Source organism: Cupressus sempervirens, chromosome 3, assembly GCF_028749045.1.
Source record: "Cupressus sempervirens isolate cs-2001-9-10 chromosome 3, ASM2874904v1, whole genome shotgun sequence".
NCBI lineage: Eukaryota > Viridiplantae > Streptophyta > Pinopsida > Cupressales > Cupressaceae > Cupressus > Cupressus sempervirens.
The window spans coordinates 573,748,383-573,771,303 of NC_143120.1; the positions used below are offsets into that span (position 1 = coordinate 573,748,383).

Genomic DNA, 22,921 nt, shown 5'->3' on the forward strand with positions numbered 1-22,921 from the left:
ACATTAAAGAAGGTAAAGAGGTACGAGATTAAGAGGACGTGGAAATGGACCATCAAAGAATCTAGCCATGTTTCTTGATAATGAAAATGTGACAGTTTCCTTTGCAACCATTGCTTAGTGTTATGTAAGGGATTTTTTTGCAAATAGGTGGGGAGGAAGAAAGAAAGAGATATCAGGAAGAAGGCATAATTTTGGACTTTTATTTGTTATGTAAAAGATTGTGTTATTTTCTACTTTTAATATGTATACATATCGAAAATTTGTGTTCTCATTTTCTGGGCATTTGTTTCTATATGTTTCTATGAATTACTTTAACATAATGTTCAATGTTGTGTGTTACATTATCTTTGAATAACGACTAAGTGCGCTACAAGGCCATTTTCCCTTGTTTGTACTATGAGATAATGTATATGAATGAACTTCATTTCAATTGTATTAATCACGTATTTTGTTGGTAGTATAGTTTATTCACTTTACATGCATAACTATATACCTATGTTTTCTGGTTAAAAGCACTTAAATTATCTATTCATTATATATCTTACATAAGGGAGTTGTACCTCTAAAAATTCAAAGATCGATTTGGTGTGATTGGGCCTCCCATCCGTTTGTTGTAAGTGTTATGTTACGATTTCTTTGGGTTTATAATGGAGTCATTTGTGCAGTTGAAATTTGAGTAATAAAATATCCACCATCAAATTTTCTAGCAAGTCCACTAGGGATGATCATATTTCTTCGACTCCATACAACGTTATTTCCCCATATCTCTTCTCTTAGTTGGCAACTTTGTGTTCAAGGCCACTCTTTTCCTAGTCTAAAATGAATCTTTACAAAGATGCCTCCCATTTTCTGAAAGAAATTAGCAATACACATGACAAGGTCCTTCAATATTGTTGAAATGCCTTAAATGAGAGCATCATCAAAATCGAGTGTCTCAATACAACCATATGAAGATTGTCAGTCATTACCACTTCTGAAGTGCCTAAAGGAAAGAGTCTCCTACTTAAAAGCTCTTGGGTCGCGTAAATCCAAGGTCTCATAAGAAGTTTTTGTAGATATGAAGGAAGTTTCGTTGCTTGTCACTCTTCCCCTCTTATGAGTACTATTGTGAAGGAAGAGTTGCAATGAAAAACTCAGGATGCTCTTGAGAGAACCCATTCCCAGAAACACCCCTACTTGGGAAATGAGAAAGTTGAGGAGCCTTCTTCTAAGAAATTTAACCATGTGCTCGAAGAGAGCAACATATGTAGTCTTGGTGCAAAAAAGTCAACCAAGATACTGGGAAGTAGAACATCTATAAATTTTCAAGACATCCTCATCAAGCCAACTGTGCTCACCAGGGCTCAAGATCTTCAAGACTTCATTCCATCTAGGGAAGGAATTGTTCTCGTTCTAGACATATGCAGACTGTACACTTTTGTGAGTTATTTCTCCATGAGAGAAAATGTAAAGGAGCACTCAAGGGTGCTTCCCAAGAAATGGTTCAACCAAAGTAATACAAAGGATGTTGAATTGGTCTCTGGTAAAGCCACATTGCACACATATAGATCCTTGTGGAGGAAGGGATCGTTCTTCTCAGAACCGATAAATGGGTTCATATGAAGATACTTTTTCCTCCTTGTAAATATTGTATTTTCACCCTTTTGTTGTGTTTCCTTTGACTTGATTTGTGTGTGTCATCACCTCTCCTTTTCAGTCACCCTTCCTCCACTTTGACTCTGTGGCCTAATGGATAAGGCAATAAGCTATTTTAACAATATGGGCTCTCTTCATCCTTTTATTCCTCATCCCCATTCAAAGCTAGTGTTAGCTAAGGTTTTTACACCCCTCTATTTTGAAACTTTTTTTTTCTACCCCTCCCCTATGTCCCTTGATTAGATCCCTCTCCATAATTGCAACCTGCAATATCGCCTTGTTAGTAGCTATGATAAGTTTGCACACTGCAAATATATTTTAAGGTTCCCATGTCCCAGCGATCGGGCGACCTTGTTGTCTAGTTGCTCATTCTCATAAGTTGCCAACCCTTGACCAAGGCTTTGAAACTTTGGCAAGTAAGCACCTACCTGTCGTTAAGCTTTTCAAAAAAGGGACATTATGACATTATTTCATTAGGCAATTCAAATGAAACATATTTCTAGAAAATGGAAAAATAAGTCTTTTCATGAGGTGAAAAGTACGATTTAGCTTGAATTCCCATGCACCATTTGCATTAATGAGCTATTTGGTTTCATTATAAATTTAATCCTCAGCCACCTTACTCTCTGAAGCTCATCCTGCAAGCCTTGCCAACTCTAATTTCTCTTCTACCGAGATGGGAATTCCTCTGCCAAAACGATATAATAATGAAGAACTTGAACTTGTACATCAATCGAGTCTTACAAAAATAAAAATGGACAAGCAATTTGATATTCTCTCCAACATGTTCATTGTTGTCTGGGACTTAAGGACTAGTGTTGCCTATTATGAGAGTGGCATTTAAGAGTTGGGAGTGGGAAAGGGAACACATAGAGTTTGGCTTCATCCCGTCTAAGGTGGAAGAAGACAGAGCTTTGGACTTCATGATGTACCTCAATTTTCTCCTTGTGAACATAGAAGGAGGCAAAGAGGTGGGAGATGAAGATGACATGAAAATGAACCCAAAAAGAATATAGCTATTACATTTCTTGATAATGGAAGCTTGCCAATTTCCTTTGTAATTCTCGCATACTATTATGTATGGAAAATTTTTGCAAATATAAAAAGGTTGCAAGGGGGAGGGAGAAAGAATCAAATATTAGAAAGAAGGAATATTTTTTGGACTTTTATATGTTATGTAAAAGATTGTTCTTTTCTACTTCTCATATGAATACATAGTGAAATTTTGTGTTGTCATTCTCTAGACCTTTGTTTCTATTTGCTATGTGAATTACTTTTAGATAATGTTCAATGTTGTGTGTTATGTTAACTTTGAATAATGACTGAATGTACTACAAGATTATTTTCCCTTGTTTGTACTATGAGATGCCTTACATAAGTGAACTTTAATTATTTGTATTAATCACTTATTTTGCTAGTTGTATAGTTTATTCACTTTACATGCATGATAATTTATCTTTGCATTCATAATTAAAAGTACATAAATTCTATATTTCTCTATTCATTGTACCCTGTTAGTTAACAAATTTGTCTTTCTTAAAACTCTTTCAAAATGATTCATAAATGCCCAAACAAAAAGACACAATCTGCAACTAATAGTCAAGTCACAATCTACAAGTGCTCTCTGAATATTGGTATGAAGGTACAATTCCCTCCATTTGATATGCAATGAATAGAATCATTGCTTATGCCTTTAACTGGAAGGCACAAAAGGCAAGTAACCACATATCCATGAACATAGGATAGATGGGAAATTTTACAAATATGCCAAGATAGATGGGAAAATTAAACTGGAAGGCACAAAAGGCAAGTAACCACATATCCATGAACATGGGATAGATGGGAAAATTTACAAATAAGTCAATGCAAACTAAGAACTCAGAGATTCCCAGCTTGACATTCACAATCAGCAAGCCAAGGGAAAGATTAAAAATGAATTTTAGATATATGTGATACCTAAAACTCGTAGATTTATTTGCACACACAAATACAGTTTAGTGGATAGGGATTTAACAAAGACATTTGTCTTGACACAAAGATCAATTGCAATCTAAATGAATACATTCAGAACTCAAATATTTGTAATTTATCACATCTTTTCCCTAATAAAAGATGATAGCCAAAAAACTGTCATTTCCATCACACAAAATGTTATACCTGAAAATTAAGCATGCCATCCTTTCCCCTCTATAGTCACTACAAAACTCAGAAAAAAGATATCCCCTATGTAATACATAAACCTTTCCAAAAAATAACCTTGTCATCAAAGACTTCTCAAATAAAGAAAATCTTCCAATTGCCTTTCAATTCTAGTAATCAAATCCTTTTTTCTCACTTGATTCCCTTCACCTTCCTATTTCATTCCAAAAACTTTCCCACTTTGGAATTTAACATCCTTTATAAACCTTTAAAATAAAAGTTTATAATAACATTGATTGCAAATGTAATTGGTTGTGGACAGGTAGCACTTGTTGGTGATGATAATTTCTATTTTGGATTACTAGTGCAAGGCTTCCTTTTAGTAACTTCGTTGGCTATGACTTTGCCTTATACTTAACCTATCATATAAATTGAAATTCATCAAGTAAATGGGTGATTTCCAGGAGTGTTATCATTTTGTGACTCATTGATAGCTTCGACAATACTACAAGTAAAATGGATGATTGTCTGTAGTGATATCGTCATTTTGTGACTATCATTGATAGTTTCAACAATGCCGCACTCATTCGTTCATATCTTTTGATCCAAAAATAATTTTACAAAACTCTTTTGTGGGACTCTGGAGAATTAGGTTTGCCCAAACATATCCAAAATATAGCCCAATCCAATGGTGGGATTGTGAGTTGTGCCCCCTACACGGGGACTATTTTTTTGTGTTAAGGGAATTCATAATTACAAGTTCTTTCAAATCTTATCTTCTGCACAATCATTTCATGATTCTCTTGATATGCTTCTAGCATTTTCAAAATATTCACCATTTCTATCAAGTGCATTACCAATGATGATTTTTGTTATATCTTTATTTTCAACATTATAAATGTCCATGTTGTTCCACCACTAGATTCTACCAACAAAAGTGTTGTAGGAATAAATGCTGGTAATCATTACAATTCTGCCCATCCTTCCCACAATGTACAAAATGACGACTCATAGAAGACATCTATCACAAGCCTTTAGAATTATCTTGACTCAAAAAATAAATTTGTGAACTAGCTCCATGAAGTCTAATGGCCTAAACAAAACTTACATTGTTCTTATCTCAAGATTGGATTGTTACATGTCATATGTCACATTGTTGTTTAAAGAATAATAGCTTAGCAAAATTATGGAAATTCACCAATTCGATGCACTATGACCACCTTTTCAAAACTTGAATTGCCAAAATTGCATCTTTGAAACGAAACCTATGTGAACTTGTTCAAACCATCTTGAACCATTTGACCCATCATGAACCCATGTCCCTATAGGAAACTGATTGTACCAACTTGAACTAGATTGAACTAGTTCAAAGGGGTTCAAGGCGTGTGCCTTTACTTATCAGATTTGAGCATGCAAATTTGAGATAAAATACTTGCCAAAGCACAATTTGCAAGTGGGGAAGTCTTTTAAATGGGGTACATAGACGAGCCAACATACCTTTAAAATTTAGTGACGCATTTGATGCAATTATATCTCCCATTTGTCTTTGTGAGCGTTATGTTTTATTTGGGTTTATGGAGTCATTTGTGCATTTGAAATTAGAGTAATAAAACATTCACCAATAAAACTAACTTCTATCAACTTCGTTGCAACCCGATGTTGGAAAAGACCAAAAGAGACATAGGAAGAGCCAGTTTGTCCTTTTTGCAATTTGGGGAATGTGAAAACTAAACACCATTTTATTGTTGAATGTGTTGCTTACACGGACAGCTGGGACAAAATTATGAATATCTTAACAACCAGTTCTTGGCATGACTTATTCAATGAGAATATTCAAAGGTTAGGTGCACTCATCAACTTGCATAAAACAAAAATTGATATATTGAATTTGGCAGGCTCGCCCATAGACTATATTTAGCCTCGTGGAGGTTAAAATTATCTTCTTCTTCATATGTAATTTGTCATTTATCATCGATTTACTATATCTTCTAATTTGTGATTCACTAGTCAACCAAGGGAGTCATTGCTGACCATTTGAAGGCATTGTGTCCCTTCTCAACAATCTGGTTGATTATTGAGTTACCATCTACTAGTATTCAAGACATCCATATATGCCTTGGCCAATTGAAACAATGTTATCACCCATGGAAAATATGGCCATTATTTATCATTGCTTGATTAATCTCAATTAGCCTCCATAAAGATAGAAGTTATTCCCCCGAGTTTCTAGGATAGGGACGGCAGGGGACAGCAAGATGGGTTTCCAGGATGGCAAAAAAAATTGCCGATTTTAGGGACGGGGGGTGGGGCGGGGGAGGGAGGGAGGCAAATGGGGACAGCAAAAGTGGCATTTTTGTTTTTTTTAAATTTTATGTGTTATAAAAAATTGGGGACATATGCAAGTTCCCAATTACATCCCTGAGCTGGAGACATTCCCGTCCCCGAAACACTGGCTTTTTTGGGGGGTACGCATCCCTGGGGAACATAGGAAGTGATTGATTAATTATACTACTTTGCTAAATCATACTGATCTTACTTAAATTATATTATATTACAGTTCATTTATATTTTCATTTATTTATTTATAATTGAATTCTATTTCAAAAAAGGAACATCACAATTTTAGATGAAGTAAAATAGTTTATTTATATTCTTGAAGGTACATTCAATACATATAAAAACCTCAAAGTGACTAGTAGACCTGAGCCCACACTTCCATTTGTGGGGATGCAAAACTTAATTTAGCCAAAATATAGACAACACAAAATATGTTAGCTTAGGTGATGACAGTAGGTTTTTCCCGTCCAGTGAAATCCTTAAGCTTTGAAATTAATAGCGCAACATCTGTAAACACAAAACTCCTGTTAGATACAATCTTGATATACTACCTAATACTGTTCTGCAAACCAGAAAACTCACCGATCAACGGTTTCAAAGCTTCCTGTGCGTTCATATCATGCTTGGTAACATCTTGCTCATACTGCTCCACATAAAGTCTGATTGTAGCACCAGCTGACCCTGTGCCCTGCAGATTAGATCCTTCATTGTTAATCGCCAATTTTTTTTACTAGTAAAGAAATATCAGACCTATAGTACAAATAGTACGGTGGTTCAACTTCAATAATTTGACAGTCCTTGTAATATACTGTCTTTTCCTCTACAATAACAAGAAGTTTAATGTTGCTCGAATAAAGTGTAGAAGTGCATGCTATTAACTTTTCCTATCCAGAAAGGATATGATTGCTTTGATATCACCCGACAATTAAAAAGGCCTATCATAACAGCAGACAGGGAAAGGAGCACATGTTGTGGACATAAGCACCAAGATCAAAGGATTTTTAGAATTTTTTACAATATTTCAGAGCTTTTGTCCAGAGAGTTATTAACAGTAACACAAAATCCTAATGTTCATAGTATAGGCTTCTATCTATCGATAACAACTGAGATGCCAAATAAAGGTAATAGAGAAAAAAACCCTGAACTGATAGACGGAATATAATTCTAGAACCATCTGTGAAAACAAAACGAATTCCTTGCTTCAATGCAATACTCCCATCAACCTGAAACATTTGAGACAAAACTATTGTCTTATTGCAGAGCTTTCTTTATTTAAAAACAAGGCACAAGGCCAAATAATTAATATACAATACTCATCCACACTATAAATGAGACGAATGTTGCCTTTCAAACTTACTGGATCAGTGTATGAAAAATCATCTGCAAACTTGAGTTCATAGCTCCCTACATAGATGGAATCAACTGATTTCAGAAACAAAAGGCTCAAACTCCAAATTTAGCTATCAAAACAATACATTATCTTAACTTACCATACTTTTCTCCTGATTTGGTTTTAGAAAGCAAATCCCGTAGATGCGCAACCATTTTGTTGGCTCCGTCTGATTCACATTCCTAGACAACACAAAAATATTGAATTATTTTTTATATTCTGATACTGTAAAAGCAGTAAGATGCTCTTCTGTCTATGATGTAAAGAAAAATCAAATTCTATAATTTGAATGTAAAACACGTTTTTTAGTTTGGTAGGACATTATTTTCTGAACGTTAATTTTAAATACTACTTACCTCATAATCATATCGAGCAAAGAAGTTCCTCCCATATGTTGCCCAATGCTCCTTTGCAACATCTTCAACAGACACTAGTCTCTCACCAGGCTTTTTATCCTTGTTCCTATGAGCTATGATTGAAAGCCACGCTAAGACAGCCCTGTGCATCACAACAAGAAACCAAGTCCAACAAAAAATAAATCAAATTCATTATATTTGAACAGTCTGATGTCTTGAGAATGCCCTATGTGTCAAGTTGTTAACAAACATTTTTAGTCTCACAAAGTTTTTCCATTTCGTCAATAGTAACACATAATTAAAGCATTTCTAATCAATATACCAGATGCCATCTTTCTCACGAACATGATCAGATCCAGTTCCAAAACTTTCTTCCCCGCATATTGACAGTTTCCCTGCATCCATGAGATTTCCAAAGAATTTCCAGCCAGTGGGGACCTGCAAAATGAGTAATGAATATTACAACACACTTGCATATGCTCACCGGGTTCTTATATGCCAGCATATCTTTATTTGACATTATCTAAGCAAATCTTAATTATTACTGGGATCAAGATCCCAATATTCTTACTACTGAATTATTATGGAAATAGATGTACATTCAAGGTGATCACTCAAAGGAACAAACCTCAAAGAATGGAAGGTTTAGTTTCTTTGCTACAAGATCCAAGGCTCCACTTGTTGGCATAGACCTTGCCAGACCCTGTGAATAAAAAATAAAAATGTAACCATCTTCATATGCAAAAAGAGTTTGCAACTTTCTAAAGATAATTCAAACTTAAAATTGCAAAACTAATTAGACATGGCCACCTTTAGCCCATTCTTGAAGTATGGAATCGCTACTTCCGCATTAGCTGCAATCATGGCTACTGAATCCGAAGGAGTTACAAAGAAGCCTTTACCAAGAATCATGTTTCGGTCACCATCACCTAACCCCAGACATGACAATGTATAATCAATTCTAAAGCCAAAAGTTGAAAATGCTAAGAAAGTGATCCAAAACAACCACAGACATAGGCAGCTATACAATTTTATTTAATACTAAGAAAAAAGATGGATAATCGGAAGTGCATCGTAACCATTGATACTCTACAGATTTAGATTCTACAAGTGCATTGTAACCATTGATTATTAGATAACACATTGAGTTTCTTAGAAGCGTGAATATTTTCTCCCAAAGGTTTTTCCCCGTTTAACAATAGTGTTATTATTGACATTATTGTTATCACAATGGATTTAGAATAGTAATAGAGGGATCTCCTATGCACACCATAAGTACCTAACTTCACTCTCTAGATCATATGATTTCCAAGTACATACTAAATCTTTTTATAGACTTGTTATACTAAAGTAATGTCTATCCATTATAAACTTCAATAAATAATTACAGAAATAGTAATACATTCTTTGCAACTTCTTACCATGAGATGAATGAGTAAATTTTTCAATCAAATTTTTACTTGTCTGGAAAAATTAGTGGTATTGATTAGCTTACATGGGCACTGATGGAAAAGACTTTACTCGTGGCAATGCGATTCCATTTGTTATATGTGAAGGCATCTTCCATGGTGTGTTACATTCAGTAACTAGGGTTCTAGGGTTCTTTTATTCCTTACATAGAGCACTATGATCTGAAAATGTGTTGCCCACAACTTCTTGAATTTAAAGGTTTTTCTATCCACCACAAAATTAGCCCTGGTGGAGGTTCCAATGAAAAATTATTAAATCAATTAGAGGTGTTTAGATATTAAAAGAAGCATGTATGGCAACTTCAAGAATATTACTCTTTTCTTAGGTTTTAACTTACTAGAAACATTAGTGGATCATTGAGAAACTTAACTAGGAATTGATTAAAATGAGTTTACTTATGTGATGTAATTCACTTATTATATGTGAACGGATCTTCCATGTGTGTAACTTTCATAACCAAGATTCTTTTATTTTGCAAGTTGAGTGAAATGAACTGAAACTATGTTGGCCCAACTTGCCGAATTTAAAGGTTTTTCTATTGACCATAGAAAGTTAGCCCTATCAGAAGTTTCACCGATAAATAATTTATAGCATTTCAATGCTAAAAGAAGCATGTTTTGCATGCCAGAAGATTATCATCACTTATTTGACAATGTCCCGTGTTACTGGTCAAAGGCTATCTTGCAAATATACCTCCATATATCACAATTACAGGAAGAAAAGTGAAAAGACCCATCGTTTTTAAAAACACAAAGGCCTTAATCTTAAATAGTTTCCAAACATTCAAAATATTGTGGATTATCTCAATTTTATATGAAAGGCAATACTCACCATCACTAGCAGCTCCAAAATTTGGTCCATCCCTTCCATACATAATATCTACCAACTCCTTGGCATATCTGTTTATCAAATAAAGGACTTTAGTGGTTAATACTCTTATCTATCAAATTTTATGATATTGTCTAACACTTACGTTAAGTTGGGATCTGGGTGTAGGTTTCCAAAATCTTGTAAAGGAATTCCATTGCATATGCAGTCCTGCAACAAACAGCTTGATTACAAAGAACCTTCTTAACTTTGAAAAAATCACAATTGATAAAACTATAAAAGATGCCATCAATACTACACTATATATTGTCTTCTATATTTAGTTAATGACTAGAAACCAAGAAATTTAGCCTACAGAAATTGCTCCAAGTCTGTCCACAAAGATAGGTTTTGCATAGGCTCCAGTCACAGCATTCATAGCATCAAACTTGAAACTGCATCCATAGAATGAAAAAGGTTGAATGCAAGGATTATTCCCCTGGTATACATACTAACACTTATACAATGGGATGTCAATGACTAATTTAGGAATGAGGTGATTGCCTCAGAGCAGAAAAAGTTTATAAACTCTACTAATATGTGAAGTAACCAAAAACAGATGATTGGAAAATATTCTACAGTGTTTATCACCATTTGCTTGGGCAATAACGCAACCTGGCACAAAAACTTATAAACAAAAACATTTGACGTTTATCAGTCAATGGATAACACCTTGAACACTTAAATGCTCATCTCCACTTATGTTTTCTTCTTTCATTTTATGTTTGTTTCCCTTGCTTAATTTTGTTCATTTGCAATTTTTTTTCACTTGTTTTATTTTCTATAATTTTGCTTCTTTGTTCTGTCCTCTTTTTCATTCTATGGCTGATCTTATTTCCAATGTGGCCTACAGTGCATTACATTTGACAAGGAAAAAAAATGAAACAAATCCATCAATGATAAAATTTGAGCAATAAATTCAATTAAATAGGAGAGTGTTGATATTTTTTTGAGTGTGCTATTACACTACTTCTTACCATATTACAGTATTAGTCCCTGCCTATATATAGGCAAGGAACTAATGTTTTCAGTAGACCTCCTATTAATTTGTGAAACATCCAATAAAAATCAAATTCTAAAGTTTAACAAACTTTTTATTTTAAAATTAATTTATGTTGATTTATTGCTTTTTTTCAATTGGCCTGTTGCAATTTTGCTGGGGTTTATGCTATTTTTTCAGTTCAAAAAAAGAGAAAAAAATATGAATTGACAGCATCACATTTAATACTTGTCATTCACACTCATGGCTGTCCGGATCCCTTCACCATCTACATTTACTTTCATTAATAGTGGAGAAGTCGATATGAGAGACTATCAGTTGATCAGCCGTGTAAAATCAATTGTTGAAAACATTTGTCAAATGGTTGTGCTATCTCTCTTACTCATTGTCAGCAAGGCGGTAATTACTATATTTTCTTGTATTAGACAACAGAAACGATTGATTTTATCTTTATTTGTTTGCAAATTGCAAGCGTCCCATGGATTAATTATGTGTTTAATGTTGTTATTCACTTTTAATAATCAAATTAACTCATTGTATATTTAATTAATGGAAAGTTTAAATTTTGTAAAAAAAAAAATTAAGACAATTAAGTCTAATATATTTCAATGTTTTGCTATTAATGAAGAGAGAATGAGATTAAAAATATGCATTAACTACATTAAATATATTCTTGTTGTGGTGATTAAAAATTAGTTTTGAATTTAGATCAATATTTTTAAAATTAAAATTATACTAATATAAATTTTTATTTGAAGGAAAAAATTTAATCTTATGCATTGTTTTTCATTAAGTGAAATATAAAAATTAACATATCATTATCAAAATATTATTATTTTCATAATCTTAGACTAATATATTGAAATGTTATTATTTTTGAAAGCTTAGGCCTTAGACTAATTTAATACATGGCTTAAGGGAAGTATAAAGGAAATGACATTTGTTATTGGGACTGGTTGTCTCTACATTTAGCTCATGAATTGATACAAAAATGTATATTTTCAGCAATAAATCATATTAATATATAGAAAATTTATTTTTCATATTTTATTTAAAATGGCATAAAAAAAAAAAAGTGTACTATGTGAAAATTATGTTTAACTGCAAGGTCACCGGGAGACGGGGAGACTTTGAGGTCTCCGGTACTGGTACTGGTACTGGTACGGCAATTTTTCAAATAGGAGACGGGGGTACTTGGAGACGGCAATTTTTTTTTTTTTTTTTTTTTTAAAATAAATTTTTAATAGTTTAAACTTAAAGAGTCTAATACTAAAAGTAAATACAAAATTTCAAAATTTCAAAATAGTAATACCGTAAGACTAAAAGACTAAAGTAAATAATAAATTAATAATACTAGTGTTGTCACATTAAAAATTAAAATAGATTCATAGAGTCAAACTGTCAAAGATATAATAATAATAAGCGGTTAGATACAGAAGTACACTACTGAAATAGATTTTAAAACCTGACAAATTGGCATTGCTACAAAAAATTTGTGAAAATTATTGAATTATTCAACATTGATGCATGCATAGAGACACACTTAGGATTTCTATTTTCTAACTAAGAGTTAGGATTGCTTAGTTTAAAAGGGAGTAAATCATTTTGTAATAGTGTTTTTTTTCCAGTTACACAGATTCAACTAACAAAGATTCCTATATTGGTACTAGGATATTGCCAACAGCAGATAAACAGGTACGAATAATAAATACGACTTATACATCAAACTAAAACATAATATCCTCTTGAAAAAACAGAAATATGGGACCAAATACATTCATGTTAACATACATAAAACCTCTAGTCTATCACTGTTATCACTGAGTCTTTATTAGCAAATAGATGCTTGGTTTTCATGAGGAATAATACTATTATCAAGCATTTGCATATCAGATTTCTGTAACATACGTAATACTATCTTCTAATGCACTAACAACAGTTTTTGCACCCTAATTCCTCAGCCGCATAAATTTATGTGATTTGGGATCTTTACTGCAATCCTGTACAGCTTCCAATATGTTGTCTTAGACTTGTATCGTGTTCCTGTAGGTGACGTACATCACCAAGCAATTGTTACGGAATTCATATAGTACCTTAGATTTTTGCATTAAAAACATTTAAATGAGGGCTAAAATATATAAAATTATTTAATATTATATTTTACATTTATATTTTATCAGGAGACTTCGGGGAGACTTCACTTTTTGGATTAGGAGACGGGGAGACTTCAGGAGACTTCGTCATGAAGTCTCCAACCTTTTTTGAGGTCTCCGGAGACGCGAAAAGTCTCCAAGACGCGTCTCGGTCTCCGAGACGCCACTTTTAGGGGGGAGACGGGTCTCCTGGTAACCATGTGTTTAAGTGATTTAAATTTAATTTTCTAATCATATGAAGACAATATATAAGTGTTAATCATATGGTTAACAGTATTTTTATAAACATAATTTTAATATGTCTATAAATTTATAAAAATTAACTTAATCTTCATTCATAACTATAATCAAATATATTTTACAATACATAAATGTTAATCTTTTAAAATAGATTATAAAACAAATATATAAACTATCTAGAACTAATATTAAAATATTAATATTGCATGATTTACATATTATATCTCTAACTAATATTATATATCTTAATTATAATATTTTCTCATGCTTTTCACAATAGGCAGGGACTCCTGCTCGACTAGAGCTCTTGTTACTTACTTCAATTCAATTAAATGTTTAAATGTTTGATATTAGGATCCTCTATTTGAGGATATAATAACAAATGAAAGTCCTATACAAACAAATTACATAGGGCATGTTTCTCCTCTCTAGTAACTTGTACATCAATCAATTAGTTTATACACACTTTCCATAACTTGGAGATGAAGTCGTGTATAGATTGTGCATAAATCTTGGTATATTAACTCAAGCATGATGCCTTTTATACTACTATATGTCATCACATTATTAAGTTCACCAACTTTTAAACCTGTGGTAGTTATATCAAGAAAATTTTCATACAGGCCAACTGAATCACCAAGGTGGTTTTGACCTGCTCACTCGGCAGATGGTCAAAGACGAGTCCCAAGAAGCCTAAATATGGTCGATGCATCTTATCAAGACCCAAAAAAAGCACTGAGAACAGAAAAATGCAACAGAAGCATCAAAAGAAAGTATGTTTTACAAAATTCTAACTAAGACAGTGAGGGTTTTGTCATCCTGCATGAACCATATTTCAGAGTTTGCAAACAACCTGCAAAGTTGTGTCTATGAAAGGAAGTTGTTCCCCATTATAAACAACCATGGAAAGTGATCATAAAACAGCAAGAAAACATTCCCAACATCACACATAACTTTTCTGCAAAAACCATGCTCAAAACTTACACTCTACTGTGAAAGCAAGTAATTCACAGTGAAGTGCATTCCAAACCTTATGTATTTACTTGTCACAAATGATATGACAATATACAAATAAATATTTTTAGCAATCTAAAAGGATTTCAAGGATTTTTATTGTTTTCAAGATTTCAAATTTCTTTTGTAAAATCTCGCTAACTCCATGATTTATGATCTGGAGGACCTACCAAATAAGGTTCTAATGGCAATTGTAAGACCATTCTAATTGCTTGTGGTCTGCAATGAATGCTTATGATAGCACAAGTATCATCAATCTGTCTCCAACAAGTGTCACACCATACTCCAGCAACGCCCAGAGTACTCTCCAATAAGACTTTTGCAATAAACATGCTTGCACTAAGACTTTTGTAGTTTCTATCATAGTTGAAAAACTCTACAAAAGTTAACAAGTTTTACAAAGCTCACGTGTGCTTTTGCATGGAGTGCTTCCACCAAAAACTTACAGAGACTCACTGAGTTTTTGGTGACTTTTTAAAAAAAACTCAGCAGAAAAAGGATATGATGCCTACGACACAAAAAAGGCCCATTGTAATTTCATTTTGACTGGTTTCTTTTATTCCTGCAATGAAAAAAACAGCTTCCCAGCTTTCGACAAGATCACAGCAATTTTGCAACAAGGAAAGAAGATTTGTAATTCATCCAGCTGTGAGCGCAATTGGAGCTTGTTCAAAGCCATTTGCACAAAGAAGAGGAATAAGTTAGCTCAAAAATGCACCAGCGACTTTGTCTTGTGCAATATAATCTTCAATTGTGTACAAGGAATGCAGAAGAAACATCAAATGGTCCAATTGATTTGGATGATATAGATCCTTACAATGATTGGACAGAACAGAAGTGGTCTCCATTGTTTAATAAAGAAGACATCTAGGATTTGGAGAGGCGGGCTGGATTTGGATCCAAATTGGATGACATTAAGGAGGATGAGGAGCCATTGCCAGTGCCACAATCATCTACATCCATGTAATGTCTCCTTCCGAGAGATGGTTAGCAGAGAAGAAGAATGTAGCCTTTTTTCCTCCCCTAGGCCAGAAATTTAATTGAATAATAAGGAATGAGTGAATAATTAAGTATTAGCCCAAAAAGCTAAAGAATATCTGCACTATATTTCATTATTTGCTACAAACCTAAGAGGGGCCACTATAAGTTGCATATGTTTTATTTCTAGGCAATAACTTTGTGGTGGGTTCTCTAATAAATATTAAAGTTGCCTAAAATCATAAATTTTATGAGGGGATCACAGCTTTTAGGGAAAAGGACAACTTATAAGTAGTTCAATGGTAAAGAAAGATTCATTGATTCATCTTTTGATAGTGATTTTCTTCTGTAATAAATTGAGCTACTTTGCCTTTCAGGACATAGCCCCTAGAAGCTCAAGCTTGAGCAAAATCCCAAGTCTCTCATGGACAGACAGATTCAGTTCTGAACGCATCAGCATATCCAAAACCAGATCACCAAATCCATCTAAACCAGTGATTTCCAGTTGAGCTAAATGCCAAGGGTTTGAAACTCAAACTACCTGTTCATAATCGCAGTAATTACTAAAAATCACATCCTCCGAGTGAAGCAGTCGGAATAACCTGTGCAGCCAGCAATCAATCAGTTCCTTGGTCACATCAATTCAAGTAATCTTTGGCGGCTTCCTTTCAGAGTAGTTTCAGCTCTACTAAAATCTAAGTTATTAGTAAGGTCAGACCTTTCCAGTGTTTTGTTTGAATTCAAATATTCTTGCATGTAAATAAGGAATCTGCCTTGTATTTTTATTGAGGATTCAATTCTTAAAATCATATGCTTTCACTGTTTATGTTCTAAAATCAATGGATTGCAATTAATTAAGTCAAATTGCAAAAATTCTTTTGAGAAATTATTAATTAGTATTGTCCTTCATTATGTCATCACAAAATGGAGGCCACACTACAAAACTTTTCCTTTTAAGTTTCATATTTCTCTACGATAACGCACTATTCTATTGGCGAAGATTGATCAATCAATTATTCCCAATCCATTTAATAAGTCTTTTCAGTTAAGGCTCTCAAGAAGTCCCTTTTTGTTTTTTCAGTTGTTAGCCTATACTTGATTCTTGAGGCCTTCAAAGTCCTTTTTTTCACTTTTGAGTGTTTGTTTGGATTGCTTTTGCCTTTTTGTTTCCTTCAAACTCTTGCTTTCGATCATACCCTCGTTTTGAACTAACTTGGGAGTTAGTCAGAGTTGTCAATCAAAAGTTATTAAGGTTTAAGTGCATATGTAAGTGGGGTTTAGAACCCCTAGCGCATATTTTAAATATTGGACCTTGTAGTTTGATGTTTTGTTGCACTTTTTGAAATATATGACTTAAAATCACTTTATATTATGTTGTTAAGTTATATAGTTGCGCTATTTATTATCTTTAAAGTTATAATTTACTTGATTTAAGTTATAAAGTGCACTTTATAATCTATTTTGATGTTTTAATTTAAAAAAATTCACTTTTTCAACCTATTCACACATAACATGTAAAAATGTTAGTGTAAATATGTAATGGAACCGTTAAAAGTGAGATTCACTTAAGTTAATCAATAAAATATGTCCTAAATTAGAACTTTACGTTATGCAAGTCTCATGCACATGTAATCGCATCCACGACCCCTGATTTTTGCTTGTATTTTCTCAAAAAAAAGAAGCAAATCGCACCTTTTTGGGTCAATTACATGTTGCATGTTACATGTTTTTTAATACGCAATGCATAAATAGTTTCTTAAACCACAATTTGACTTGCAAAGCTATTTGTTTCTCATCAAAACAAGTTGATTGGGTTGTTGTACATGCATTTCACTTTGTAAACCACGATTTGCATTCTTACATGCAAATGATTTGGAGAAGTGCGATCTGCACTTTCCATGCATTGTAGAATATGCATTCCAACTTCTAAACCACAATTTACTCTTTGCCTTTGCATTTTCAAGCATGTAAAGCACCATATGAAACATGATTTGCGTGGGAAGCCAAATGTGTAACATGTAACATGCATTTTGAAACCAAATTTGCATTGAAAGAACTGTTTTAAATATGTAAATGCCTCTACAAACCCCAATTTGCACCAAAAGCTTTCTTTTAAACATGTTTCATGAATTTTGAAACCAAATTTGCATTGAAAGAACTGTTTTAAATATGTAAATGCCTCTACAAACCCCAATTTGCACCAAAAGCTTTCTTTTAAACATGTTTCCTTCCTTCCTTTTGGGAGCTTTCTTTTAAACATGTTTCCTTCCTTCCTTTTGGGAGCTTTATTTTTAACATGTTTCCTTCCTTCCTTTTGGGCGTCTAAGTGCACATGAGCATAGTCTTTGCATATGCATCATCTTTTAAAAATGCATTGGGCCATCTAAAGTGCGATTTTGGCTTAAATGTTGAGTCTAATGCACTAACTATTGCATATTTTAAACATGCATTTCCTCATTTGAACCCCAATCTAGGTGTTTGAATGAAAACATGACATGCATTTTCTTATACGAACCCCGATCTGGGCGTTTGAATAGGACGTGACATGTGTTGAGAGGCTGGAAAAGCCCGATTTGAATCAAGCCCTCCATCTTAAATACGTGAAGCACTTAGTAAACCCTGATTTGCTTAGATGTTAACAAGGAGAAGCTTTGGTGTAAACATTTACATCATTTCAAATACATGCAAATGCCTCGACAAACCTCGATTCGCATTTGAGGACACATTTTCAACCTGCAAAATACTTGGAGAAGTGAGATCTGAATTTGAAAGTGCATTTGCAAACACATTTGCATCATCAACATATGCATTTGCACTTGGAAAGCACAATTTAGGACTGGACTTTGAATTTTTCGAAGGCATTTGATCTACACAAGCAAACACGTTTCCAAAACCTGATTTTGGAGAAGAGAGTTTCATTTCAGCTTCTTCTTGCTCCAAGTTTTACTCTTTGTTCTCCAGTAAGTGTAAGATTTTGGTTTTGATTGCATTTCTTGATCATGTTGCTTATTTGTTGCATTCGTTTGCTCTTTATCTTCTATTTGCTTAAGTGCAGCCCTAGATTATTGTTCCAAATTATTAAATAAGTTTAAAACTTTCACTGCTTAAGTACAGCCTGAGTTGGCCCAATGGTGGAGAACTTGTACTCTTCAAAGAGAGGTCACAAGTTCAAATCCCACTAGAGGTAGGGTATGTACGCTGCGTTTGTAGTGCAGTTAGGTACCTCCCGAAAAGGAGTACAAGGTAGTCCCATACACTGTCACCATATGTCAACCCAAAAACTATGGCTAGTGTCGTGCACTACAAAAGACACTTTTTTTTCTTGCAAATGTAGAAGGTTCTTCATTCCAAAAATGAATTTGCATGCAAGTTTAAGTGTTGCAACTTATTAAATCATGTCAAGGGAAGAGGTATGAGCTTCCTTTCCATTTATTGTTTTTGTATATACTTTGGTTGCTTCTTGTTGTTAGTTCTTAGTTTGTTTGAGAAGAAAAGTTATAATTTTCACCAAAGGAATGCAAGTATCCTTAACACTTTCATAATCCATATCCAATCCATCATCAAAATTCATCCAAACTCTGCATTCCCGAATATGTAATCGGACATCTAAAACCTAATTGCATGTTTACACAAGGTAAAAATAATGAGTTTTCACCTGATATAAATATGACAAAGAAATTGGTAAAATACTTGCTTGTTATTAATAAAGACTGAAAGGTCAATAGATACAAAAGAATAAAACGATGTTTCCTTAGGAAATGATTGTAAAGAATAAAAACATTCTATTCTGGCAGAGAAAGCTAAAAAAGCTAAAGCTAACTAGATATTTACAATAGATTACCATTAACTAATAATAGACGATTATCTATTATCGTAATAGCCTCCCTTAATAGTTAATCTATCTAGAACACCAAGCTGTCCTCTGAATCTGACAAACTTATAAGGACCAAGAGGCTTGGTGAGAATGTTTGTAGTCTGCTCTGTGGTAGGAACATACTGCAAATCTATAGTCCTGTCTTCAACCTACTATCATATGTAATGATAGTGAACATCCACATGCTTAGTTCGTTCATGGAAGACTGGATTTCGTACTAACTTGATAATGTCTTCGTTATCAACAAACAAAGTAGTCGGTCCTACTAGTGATATCTGCATATCCCCAAGCATCCGACGAAGCCAAACAACTTCACATCCTGCCTTAATAGTCCCTCTATATTCGGCCTCTGTAGAGGAGAGAGAAACTGATTGCTGCTTCTTATTGGTCCATGTGACTACACCAGATCCCAAACTAAACACATATCCAGAAGTTGACTTTTTATCATCAACAAAGCTTGCCCAATCTGAATCTATGAACCCACTAAGTTTAGGATTAGAACTTCGAGAGTACATAAGTCAATAATCTAAAGTGCCCTTAACATAACAAAGCACACGTTTTTCTATCATCCAATGATCAGCCTTAGGAGTTTTCATAAAGTGTGAAATATAGTTGATTGCAAAGTCGATATCAAGCTTGGTAGCAGAGAGCTAGATGAGGTTGCCTACTAGTTGCCTGTATGTAGTATCATCAACGGAAGGATAATCAGATTTTCCGGATAACTTGAGACCTTTCTCCATAGGTGTAGATGTAGGTTGCAATCTTGCATACGGAATTTGTCTAACAGGGCCCTAGCATATTTGGACTGAGAGATGAATATACCAGAAGATTGTTGCCAAACTTCAACACCTGGGCAACAATGCATGAGCCCAAGGTCAATCATATCAAAAGACTGGCATAAATTTTGTTTGATTCTCTGAATCAAAGATGTCGAACTGCCAGTGATGATCAAATCATCCACATAAATAACCAGAAGGATGATGTCACTATCAGTAGTCTTGATGTACAGATTCGAGCCTGAAGAACTCCTCTTGAAGCCTTGATCACTGAGGTACTTATCAATTTTTATGTACCATGCTCGAGGGGCCTGCTTCAAGCCATAGACAGCTACCAATCTGAGAACTTGATGGTCTTTACCAACAACCTTGAAACCAAGAGGCTACGTCATGTAGACCTCTACATGGAGATCACCACTCAGGAAAGCATTCTTGATGTCCATCAGATGGACCTTCCAACCAAACTGTGTTGCCATGGCTAGCACTAATCTGATGGTGCTCATCTTTGTAGTAGGAGCAAAGGTCTCCTCATTATCAATGCCCTAACACTGAGAAAATCCCTTCACCACTAAATGAGCTTTGTACTTATCCAAAGTACCATCTGATTTGTCTTTGATTTTGTAAACCCATTTGCAGCCAATGGGTTTCTTCCCTGGTGGAAGATCAAAAAGGACCCAGGTGTTGTTCTCTAGCAAGCTCTGGTGTTCAGATGTCATGGCTTGTTCCCACTTTGGAATTCCTTTCGCCTTGGAGTATGTTTGAGGTTCAAACACACTATGAATGTTGGCCATGAGAGCAAATCGAGCAGTTCTCCCATCAATGAGCTCATCATCACGAAGATCAAAAAGTGTCTTAGCCCACCACTTAGGCCGGTGAGGGGAATGACCAACATTAGTATTAGGAGATGTGTGATGATCAAGTTCCTCATCAGAAGAATCTGGATCAAACTCAAGTGAAGCATCTACAAAGCGAGTTGGTCCTGCAGGAGAAGTTGGAAGTGTCTGTACAGGTATCACTGGTATAACTGGAGCTACAGGAGCTATTGAAGCCCTCCCATAAGGTGGACCTAATGGAAGCCGAACTCCCAAATCATAAGCCTTCATAGGCTAGTATGCTGGATTAGGAACAGGAGAAAGAGGCATGAATGGTCCTCGCTGCTTATCAAAGACTACATCACGATTGTAGATGAGACGAGATGTCTCAACATCGATCAGGCAGTAGGCTTTGTGAAGACTGTTGTATCTAGCAAGCATGAGTTTCTGACTCTTGGCATCCAACTTGGTGTCTGACACATCAGGGATCCAAACAAAAGCAAGGGAGCCAAAAACCTTCAGGTAACTAATTCTGGGCTTGCGACTTGACCAGGCCTCTTCCGGAGTTTTACCTTTGACCACTATTGTGGGTGACTAGTTCAACAAATAAACTGCAGTGTTAACTACTTCTGCCCAAACCTTCTTCGAAACATGTCTGTGTTCAAGCATAGGTTGAGCCATCTCGGTGATTGTTCGATTCCGACATTCAACTACATTGTTATATTGCAGCATATGGGGTGTGGTTGACTAGCGTTTGATGCCATGTGTATCCAAGAAGCTAGAGAAAACATTAAAACAAAATCCCCCCCCAATGTCTAATCTAAGAGTAATAATAGATCTCCCAAACTCTTTTTCAACTAAGGGTTTAAACTTCTAAAATACAAGAAATGCATCTGATTTCTTTTTAAGGAAATACACCCACATTGTCTACTGAAATCATCAACAAACAACAAAAAATACCTAGACCCGAGAACAAAAAGAGTGGTCGTAGGGCCGCAAATATCGGAATGAATAAGCTGAAGTACCTGAGAAGCTTGCCGTGAATCGCCACTAGTGAAAGGTGTGTGGTGTTGCTTCCTAGCCAAGCATGCATCACAAACTCCAAGTTGTTGAATTTGAATCTCTGGTAATCTAAGAACAAGCTCATCCCGATTAAGCTGTGAGAGATAATGCACATTTAAGTGCCCATATCGTTGATCCCAAAGTGTGCTAACAGAAGACCATCGAGCAGCCATAGCTAAGTCTCAAGAATCACCAAAATTAGTAAGTCTGAAAAGACCATGATCCTCAAGACCCACTGCAACAATAGACTGAATTGCATGATCAGTGATGGTGCACTGATGTGAACTGAAGGTGACATCCAAGTGTGGAGAATGTCGCAACAACTGACTGACTAAGTAGATTTAGTTCCATCCTTGGAGCGTAGTACACATCGAGGAAAATGAGATTCCTCCCAGCAAACTAAATCTAAATGTTTCCTTTGCCGACAACTGTGTACTCTTCTCAATCACCAAAAATAACAATCTGAATAAGGCCGGTAGTCAGTAAACCAATCTCTACGGTGAGTGAAAAGACAGGAGGCACGTAAATCAATGTACCAGGCAGACGACTTCACATGATCTGTAGGTCTTTAGCCATGAAGGCGTAAAAGGCAAACTCCGTCTGCTCAGTGTGCTCTGCACTGTTTGCTTTGGGCTGCGAACCTGATTGCTTAGATTGTGTAGCTAAGCGTTTCCGACATTTAACCTTCATGTGTCCAAACTTGTGGCAATAATTGCATTGAATGTTCTTCTTTCGGGAACCATCTGATGGGGGAGCAGAAGACTTCTGCTGAAATTTGTCTTCATCCTTCTGAAAGGATTTCGCAGCAAAGGCTTGCT

At 34.8% G+C, this 22,921-nt stretch overlaps 1 protein-coding gene across 1 annotated transcript in view; it reads right to left on the minus strand.

Annotated features, from left to right (window-relative positions):
* Window positions 1–6,394: 6,394 nt before the first annotated feature.
* The window catches only part of PGM (phosphoglucomutase), an 87,642-nt gene continuing 71,115 nt past the window's right edge, over window positions 6,395–22,921 (minus strand). Inside the window, exons 11-22 of the mRNA XM_089820988.1 lie at window positions 10,511–10,589; window positions 10,301–10,365; window positions 10,159–10,226; window positions 8,668–8,786; window positions 8,486–8,560; window positions 8,180–8,295; window positions 7,858–7,999; window positions 7,602–7,683; window positions 7,469–7,515; window positions 7,257–7,334; window positions 6,694–6,799; window positions 6,395–6,618 (exon numbers count right to left, since the gene is read on the minus strand). Coding sequence (XP_089677114.1) covers window positions 6,551–6,618; window positions 6,694–6,799; window positions 7,257–7,334; window positions 7,469–7,515; window positions 7,602–7,683; window positions 7,858–7,999; window positions 8,180–8,295; window positions 8,486–8,560; window positions 8,668–8,786; window positions 10,159–10,226; window positions 10,301–10,365; window positions 10,511–10,589 — 1,045 coding nt within the window. The 3' untranslated portion in view covers window positions 6,395–6,550. The remainder of the gene's footprint in view (window positions 6,619–6,693; window positions 6,800–7,256; window positions 7,335–7,468; window positions 7,516–7,601; window positions 7,684–7,857; window positions 8,000–8,179; window positions 8,296–8,485; window positions 8,561–8,667; window positions 8,787–10,158; window positions 10,227–10,300; window positions 10,366–10,510; window positions 10,590–22,921) is intronic.